At 46.1% G+C, this 9,142-nt stretch overlaps 1 protein-coding gene across 2 annotated transcripts in view; it reads left to right on the forward strand.

Annotated features, from left to right (window-relative positions):
• The first annotated feature begins 5,708 nt into the window (after positions 1–5,708).
• Positions 5,709–9,142, forward strand: part of pold1 (polymerase (DNA directed), delta 1, catalytic subunit) — a 12,219-nt gene continuing 8,785 nt past the window's right edge. Inside the window, exons 1-6 of one of the 2 annotated variants that reach the window (XM_076995572.1) lie at positions 5,709–5,834; positions 7,053–7,241; positions 7,900–8,013; positions 8,589–8,729; positions 8,914–9,039; positions 9,123–9,142. The exon at positions 9,123–9,142 is cut by the window's right edge and continues 149 nt beyond it. In XM_076995572.1, the coding sequence (XP_076851687.1) occupies positions 7,055–7,241; positions 7,900–8,013; positions 8,589–8,729; positions 8,914–9,039; positions 9,123–9,142 (588 nt within the window). In that variant the 5' untranslated portion in view covers positions 5,709–5,834; positions 7,053–7,054. Of the gene's footprint in view, positions 5,835–6,175; positions 6,283–7,052; positions 7,242–7,899; positions 8,014–8,588; positions 8,730–8,913; positions 9,040–9,122 lie in introns of those variants that run through there. The other variant, XM_076995577.1, reaches the window with a different exon arrangement.

The raw sequence follows: 9,142 nt of genomic DNA on the forward strand, positions 1-9,142 counted from the left end.
CATTGACTACGGTGGCGAGGAGGAGGAGGCCTACCCCTCTTCGGATGACGACGCCTCCACCGTTGACTACGTGGGCGAGGAGGAGGAGGCCTACCCCCCCTCGGTATGCGACGCGGTTCCCGAGGACTACGGCGAGGAGGAGGAGGAGTCTGAGGAGGAGGACTACCTTCCTCCGCCCGTAGGTCTCTCTCCCACCGTAGAGGAAGATGGGGAGGAGGAGGAGGAAGGCTCCGATTCGGAGGGAGAGGAGGAGAGTCCGCTTCCCTCTGAGAGAGCAGCCCGGACTAGGAAAGGGGGTTCGGTGAAGTGTCCATCCTCCGACCGCTCCGGCGAAAGTGCAATGGACTGCTCCCGGGGTGGCAGCCCGGAGCAGTCCATGGAGTGGAGCCGGGGCACAGAGGAGGAGATGGACACAGAAGAGGAGCTCCCTTGCGGCCCACAGGGCGCGTACGACAGCCGCGCTGCACAGGGCGCGTACGACGGCCGCGCTGCACAGGGCGCGTGCGACGGCCGCGCTGCACAGGGCGCGCGCGACGGCCGCGCTGCACAGGGCGCGCGCGACAGACGCGCTGCACCGGGCACGTCCGCCAGCTGCGCTGCACCCAGCGGAGGGTCCGCAGCAAAGGCTGGAGGAGGAACATCCCCTGCAGCAGCGCCTGCAGCTCCCGACCTCTCTCCCCTCCTAGCTCTCCTCCTGGCGCGTAGCTGGGTCCCTGTTTCATGTTTTTGTGTACCAGTGTTCGTTAGTCTCCCCGTTTGTGTGCCTAACCCATTTTTCCCTCTCGTGCCACTTTGTGTAAACGTGCCTGTGTGTGTGTTTGTGAACGTTCCGTTTAATGTGTCTCCCGTCTTTTCCCCCGTCTTCCCAGGGAGGGTGTTCTAGGCGGTCCGTGGCGGACGCTTCACCAAGGGCGGTCACCTCCCAGACGCAGGACTGAGCGCGTCGGATCCGCCCATCGTCGTGGGTTCGGGGCACTCGGTCCTGTTGGCACCCCGGGACGGGTAGTGCCCTTGGAGGGGGCGTCTGTCACGTTGAGGACCCCGGCCCCTCCCTTTTGGGCGTGTGTAAACGTTGTCCACGTGCTTTGTCTGCGTCCGTGTATATACGTGGTTAGGGTTTTGTTGTGTGATTAATAAGTCTCACCTGTGAATTGTCTCGTGATCACGTGGGGCTAATGTGGTTTGTCTATTTAATGTGCGCTCGCGCAGTGTCCTGTGCTCGTCGTTGTCTATGTCTGCACGTTGTGCTGCTTGTATGAGTGTTTATCGTGCGCTACTGCGCAATACCTGCCACAAATAAAAGTGACGTCTGTCGCCACAAGAGGGATTCGTGTCTCATCCTTCACCACGACCCCATCGTCACAGATAAAAATAAAAAGTGTATCATATAGTGTATTAATGCTTAAGATGTTCAATAAAAACACTTTGATATATAACTTTAACTTCACTTTACATTAATTAGCTCTTATGGTGCAGGAAAGATATGCTGAAGAATACTATTGTAATAAAATAAAAGTCATATTGCTGTACATTCTACTATTTATCAATCTGTTTTCTGGATTCACACATAAAATGTTTATTACTTAAATACAAAATGTTTGTATATATTTATATATTTGCCATATTTTGTTAATTGTGATTGTTTACACCGCAATCAAAATTTGTCTTCCGCTTTTTACCCATCTGTGCAGTTAACACACACACTAGTAATTACTAGGGCAGGCGTACTCAACTAAATTTGTCCGCGGTCCAATTTTGGCAGATACCTGTGACCTGAGGTCCGGTGCGGCGGGGGTGGCGAACGTAAGTTGTTGAGCGGGGGTGGCAAACGTAACACTCGTGACGAAGTGTTTTTTCAATAGCCCTGAAATAAATGCTCCGTTTTTTTTTAGGTCCGTATCCAGTTTATCAGGAATGAGATTGGGTCCGGACAGGACTGCGTTCGGGTCCGGATCCGGACCGCGGTCCGCCAGTTGAGTACCCCTGTACTCAGAGCCGGCCCTGACCAATGTGGTGCCCTAGGCGAGATTTTGGTTGGCGCCCCCTGTATCATCAATCATCGGGTTGATTGTGTCACTATTAAAGAAACAAATAAAAACCAAATAACTTAAATATTACCATATAACAAGCAATAAATATAAAGGTGTTGCACAAAAAAATATTTTAAAACTATTTTACATAACGTAGTGCAGAGAACAACTTTTAAATATTAATAATAAAAAAAATAAATTAAAAACAACAACTACCACCAGTGCAAATCAGGGCAATTTGCCTACTGCAACATTATTATTTCAAAAGTGCATCCGCAATATTAATATATATTTATTTTAAGCTAAGCTAATCATAACACCTACTAGGATTGGGCAGTATGATGACAGTGGCGGTTTTCACTAAGATCATACAGAGGGGAAAAAGCCACAATGACGATTGAGTGTTAGTTGTGAGTAAAGCGAGCTGGTTTCAAAGAAAAACACAACAGCTACAGATTGGCAACATTTTGGATTTGTTTCAAATAAAAATGAGACCATTGGAGCACGCCCCCACGATTCTAATTCGATAATATGATTGGTTGATAAAACTGCCAATCTATAATAAAAGCTCTCAATGTAAAAGGGCCTTTCTCTCTTTTACCTAGAAATAACGGTGTGAAATATTCTGATTGGTTGATTTTTTATTTCACCGCTGAGGTTTTTTTCAAGCACAAGTACGAAAAGTGGATTTGAAAGCCGATTTATAGGAAAAATACAAATTTTTGGTGAAGCGTTATTAACATATGAAGGCGTTGAAGTCCCTGACGGTTCGCCAATGGTTTAGTGTTAATTCACCACATATTACCATTATATTACCTGTTTTTTGCCGCCTTTCTTCCTCCACTTTTCTCATTTTTCTACCCTGGGCACCAGAGGACTTCTGCCTTTTTGACATCTTTACAGGGAGATGTCACTCACTCTGTGGTGTACAGAGAAACAGTAACGAGGTGCGCAGAGCGCGCAGGGGAGGGCGGGTTGGCGCGCGGGTGATAGGTGTCGTTTGTTGTTATTATAAGAATGAATAATTTGTCTATTATTATTAAACAATGAAATTATGAGTATGTGGACTTTGCTTGTTTTCAAATTTATTAATTGTTCATTTGTTAAAAAAAAAAAAAACCGCATGCACGCGAGCGCCCCCCTGGACAGCCAGCGTATGGTGTGATTTTTGTTTCAATAGTTCCGCAAAAGCAAAAGTAAATCCAAGAGCAGAAAGTATATGTTATGAATGCAAAACAGAAAAATATATATCAAAAGTATATATTTTTTATATAATTGGTTATTTGAAACTTATTTTCGTTTGCATTTTGACAAGTTTTTGGTTCCATTGTTTTTGTTTTTTTGGATTTTCCCAGTAAGGTCTTTTGCTTCTGGAATCTCTCTTTGCTTCTGGTTCGTTTTTTGCTTCTGACTTTTGGAACACATTTCACGTGTGGGAGGGTCTTAGATGAAGGCGTTCCTCTGCAATCTCCATTGGTCACTGATTCCGGACTGACACAGAGCTCTGAGACCGCCTCTGGGACCAAGCCACGCCCACCCCACCAGCCTCCCAGCGTTTTCAAACGTGGCGGAACGCGGTGGTTCTGTTTCACAGTAGCATGTAAACTAAGTTTTACCATAAAAGTTTATACAAAGGTTATAATTAATTGGTAAATGGTCTGTAGATATTGCAAATGTACACTGTATAATAACTACATTAAGCATGGCAGTTAATATTTAGCACACTTCACCAGCGCGAGCTTTTTAAAATTTTAGTGAACTGGATGCAGACATGAAAATCTGTCACCTTGCGGCGAAATTCGCCGTTTTTGAAGTATTTTGCGGTAAAACAAACTCTTATGAAAAATAGGTAGATAGTAAAATAAGAAACAAGATTTTTTTGTAGTTCTAAATGATGAACCCTGGTATTTTTTACACTCATTTTTGCCGCTGATGTTATTTATTGGTTCATTAAGATATAATGGTTTTGACTGAGCCATCTGGAATGGCGAAAGCGGCTCGCGTTTACGGATCTGGCTCCATATATTGACAAGAAAGGTCAATATTTTTCAGCGCGACATTACCGTGAGAGAAGTCAACAGGGAAGAGCGTGTTTAAAGCTAGCCTTTAAATTATTTTTAATTTAATCGCTGCTGTAGCTTCTGTCACCGTTTTGCTACATTCACAATAGTAGCGACTAGTTACTCGCTCCTCCTGGATCATTCGCTAGCGTCCCCGCGGGTCTAAAGTGAGAAGGAAACTAATCCGCACTCTGCGTTTCAATGGACTACTCTTCTTACTCCCACCTCTCCAAGTTAAAATCTTTTTGTTTTTATCTCTGAGTCGGACAGTGTCTGAATGTCATGTCTGACATGTATTATGTTTAGTATCTCTATGTTCAATGGTTCAATGAATATTGTTCACTTCTTAATAAAATATGGACAGCACAAGATGCATGTGATGTGTGTTTGTGTGTGGTACCTGCAGAACACTGAAAAACAGTGTGAGTGAACAAAGCTGGTTGTATATAGGGTGGCCACTTTTCAGTATTGCTTTAATTTTGGTATTTGGCTTTAATTTTGGTATTTTTTACTATTATGGATTTTACTATATTTGGCATCACCTCTCGTACACCAGCTGCCCCCCACCCCCCGTCCGTCGCCATACCAGATATTGCAAATACTCATATTTCTTCCACACATCAATGTTCTCTCCATCCAGTTCACTAAAATTTTAAAAAGCTCGTGCTGGTGAGCATGCTTAATGTAGTTATTATACAGTGTACATTTGCAATATCTACAGACCATTTACCAATTAATTATAACCTTTGTATAAACTTTTATGGTAAAACTTAGTTTACATGCTACTGTGAAACAGAACCACCGCGTTCCGCCACGTTTGAAAACGCTGGGAGGCTGGTGGGGTGGGCGTGGCTTGGTCCCAGAGGCGGTCTCAGAGCTCTGTGTCAGTCCGGAATCAGTGACCAATGGAGATTGCAGAGGAACGCCTTCATCTAAGACCCTCCCACACGTGAAATGTGTTCCAAAAGTCAGAAGCAAAAAACGAACCAGAAGCAAAGAGAGATTCCAGAAGCAAAAGACCTTACTGGGAAAATCCAAAAAAACAAAAACAATGGAACCAAAAACTTGTCAAAATGCAAACGAAAATAAGTTTCAAATAACCAATTATATAAAAAATATATACTTTTGATATATATTTTTCTGTTTTGCATTCATAACATATACTTTCTGCTCTTGGATTTACTTTTGCTTTTGTGGAACTATTGAAACAAAAATCACACCATACCAGCGCCCCTAGCATTTGCCTAGTACAGGCAGGGGCCGGCCCTGCCTGTACTAGGGGGTTGTGGATCACACGTGCCCAGAGCGGTGGGCAGCCCTAGCCCGGCGCCCGGGGAGCAGTTGGGGTTAGGTGCTTTGCTCAAGGGCACCTCAGTCATGGCCTCTGGTCTGGGACTCGAACCCACGACCCTCCGGTCACAAGACCAGTTCCCTACCACCAGGCCATGACTGTATATGTATATGGTTATAATATATATCTATATAATTCTATAGATAATTATATGGTTTTTGATTTCGTAAATATATCGAAAATTTGCTCAGTATATTCGCTTCATAAACCGCATATAAAGCGGCGCGTGGACTACGTAGGCGGGCACTTCCTCTATTTAAACCAATCACGTTTCTGCGCACTTTTGCCGGGAAAACGGAAACTGCTTTGCTGGAAGTTATTAAGCTCAACAGCAGAAACGGCGGGAGGTTTTGAGAAGTTAATACTGCGTCATTCAGACACACCTGTGAAAAGGTTTGGCTGATATTTTCTGCTTTGCGCGACACGTCTTTGAGATATCTCGTCACTGTACATATGGTTACCTAGCGACAGGGAACTGCTGTTCTGGACGCTCGCGCGGAGGTGGCTAGCTAGCATATGGCTAAGCTAACTAGTGTGTGGCTAAGCTAACTAACCGGTTGTAGGCTAACGCCAATATAAACGTACGCGTTAAACTATGTGAGCTGCGCTTTTGCGCCAGAAGCGCAGTTTGACCTTCGTACGCCTCTGTGTTTAGATCGCTATGTGTGTGGAGTACACAAAACTACGTTAGCTGAACTAGTTAGTAATGTTAACGCGTGAAACGCACTTGAGCCTCAGAAATAGAAAATATATGTGCCAATTAATTTATAATCCGGCGTTGTGCCGAATTCAGCGCCCCCGCCGTCAGATGCATCTCCTTCTCGGGAACTCACTCTCAGAGGTATATAGTTGGGACCAATTCACGTTGACTCTGAGTTTTATTTTTGCATAACCAGTGTAGCCAGAATTAAGAGGGGTGCTTTTCTCGGCCGGTGATCTGCCAAAAAAGCATTTCTGTACAAATTTCGTTAAAATTTAGTTGATTATGCTTCAAAATAATTTTAGCCATATAGACACAAACAGGCAATTTGACAGATGCAACACCATAAAATTAAATATAAAATGTATATGCATGTCAGTTAGAAAATATTGAATTATAATGCTCAGTATTAAACATAACAGGATGCACTGCTGTCAGAACTTGTCAACACATGGGTTTTCTAACAGACTGAAACAGGGACAGCGTTCACATACAACACAGTACGTGTGGGACATAACTCCATCCAGAAAGCTGTACAGCATGTGTTCTCCAGAAGGGGATGGATATGACAGCGGCGGTGCTGAATTCGGCACAACACCGGGATCTCCTGCTACACATTCACAGAGACACAGAATAGGGATTATCCTGATGTTCACTTGTTTATAAAGCGACCTGAAAGTAGATTGTATGTGTGTAGTAGTGTGTTAATGCCCCAACTCCTGCTGACACACAGATCTGTAGGTGGTCTTATTCACCTCTGAACACTCAGGTTCTCCGTGTTCAGACTGGTCACCTTGTCTTGAGAAAGTGTTTGTTATGAATGAGAAAGTGAGACTGCTGGTTGACGCATACGTGAAGGTGGGGTGTGGCATTGGGTGTGGCCTGAGGGATGTCTCCCTCCATCTCTGTAGGAATGGATGCTAAGAGACGCACTGCGGGCGTCATGCTGGGCGGAGCTTCACAGGCCAAGAAGGGCAGGATGGGCACAGACTGGGAGGACAGTCCATCCCAGTTTGAGGAGGAGCTTGCTCTGTTTGAGGATGTGGACATGGAAGTGGAGTCAGGGGAGGGGCAGGCAGGCCATGACGTCATCCCAGTGGGTAAGAGCTGGGGTGTACATGTTAATGCTGATGGAGTGTGTGTGTGTGTGTGTGTGTGCGTGCGTGTGTGCGTGCGTGTGTGCGTGCGTGTGTGCGTGCGTGTGTGCGTGCGTGTGTGCGTGCGTGTGTGCGTGCGTGTGTGCGTGCGTGTGTGCGTGCGTGTGTGTGCGTGTGCGTGCGTGTGCGTGTGTGTGCGTGTGCGTGCGTGTGTGTGCGTGTGTGTGCGTGTGTGTGTGTGTGCGTGTGTGTGCGTGTGTGTGTGTGTGTGTGCGTGTGTGTGCGTGTGTGTGCGTGTGTGTGCGTGTGTGTGTGTGCGTGTGTGTGTGTGTGTGTGCGTGCGTGTGTGTGTGTGTGTGTGTGTGCGCGCGCGTGTGTGTGTGATGTAATGTAAATGCTGGTGTGTGTGTGTGTGTGTGTGTGTGTGTGTGTGTGTGTGTGTGTGTGTGTGTGTAAGATGTAATGTAAATGCTGGTGTGTGTGTGTGTGTGTGTAAGATGTAATGTAAATGCTGGTGTGTGTGTGTGTGTGTGTAAGATGTAATGTAAATGCTGGTGTGTGTGTGTGTGTGTGTGTGTAAGATGTAATGTAAATGCTGGTGTGTGTGTGTGTGTGTGTGTGTGTGTGTGTGTGTGTGTGTGTGTGTGTGTGTGTGTCTCAGATGAGCTCTTCTCTGCTGATTTGAACCCTCGCTGGCGCCGGCCTGCTGCTCCTATACTGCATCCTGACAAAGATACTCTGGTCTTCCAGCAGATTGACCTGGACTACTACCTGGGTAAAGCCCTCCCCTTCACAGCCTAAAGCTAGGTTTATACATGATGCAGCGAGAGGGTCTGTGCGCCGAAAATGATGTAATCGTGGTGGCTCCGCCCGTGCGCTAGGACCTCGCGTGCTGTCGAGTCACGAGGTCGTGCACCTCTCGAATTTTGTAACTTTGCGCTTGTATTTGTTAATGTAGTACAAGAGAACTGTTCAGTCAGATAGCTATTTGTTGTGAAACGAAGTAGTTACAATTTCAAGCATTTTCAAGTACATTAGCCTAAATTCCAGCACATTCAAACCTGGAACACAATGCAACATTAAAATTCGTCAGGTAAATGTTCCTTCCCGTTTTTGAGGGGTGTTTCTTTATACTACCACATATCGTTTCAGACAACACTGCAAAAAATGTGATGCGCCAAGTATAAACGCCTCCGCCATTCGCACAGGTTTGCGCGAGGTGGGCAGAGTCGTGCACTATGGTTAAAAGTGTAATCCAGCCTTAAAGCATGCGCCCTCGTGTGTGTGTGTGTGTTTGTGTGTTTGTGTGTGTGTGTGTGTGTGTGTGTGTGTGTGTGTGTGTGTGTGTAGGCACAGCTGTAGCCAACATGCCAGGTCCGTTGCAGGGGAAGGCTCCAGTGGTGCGCATGTTTGGAGTGACGGATGGTGGGCACAGCGTGTGCTGTCACATCCACGGCTTTGCCCCATACTTCTATGTTCCTGCCCCAGCTGGTAATTTGTGCACCCACCTCAGATCAAACTATCACCACCCACCCAAACACCCCACACTAAACCAGCACCTCCACCCAAACACCCCACACTAAACCAGCACCTCCACCCAGGCCTGTCCCTCCAGCTCATTTTAGCCATGTTGTTTATTTCCACCATCCTAACCCTTCTCCTGACCCCCCCACAGGTTTCTCTCATTCCCACCTGACTGACTTTCAGAAGGAGCTGAACTCTGCAGTTCTGAAGGACATGCGCTCCAATAAAGACAACATATCTGTCACTGTGCTGGCAGTGGAAATCACCTGCAAAGAGAGTGAGTCTCGCGTCCGTGAGGGAGAGATGGCCACCGTGTTTTGTCTTTGCCTAACGCCTAACTGCCTTTTTGTCCTTAACGAGGCATGTATGGTTACCATGGC

The sequence above is a fragment of the Brachyhypopomus gauderio genome, chromosome 2 (genome assembly GCF_052324685.1).
Source record: "Brachyhypopomus gauderio isolate BG-103 chromosome 2, BGAUD_0.2, whole genome shotgun sequence".
Classification (NCBI taxonomy): Eukaryota; Metazoa; Chordata; class Actinopteri; order Gymnotiformes; family Hypopomidae; genus Brachyhypopomus; species Brachyhypopomus gauderio.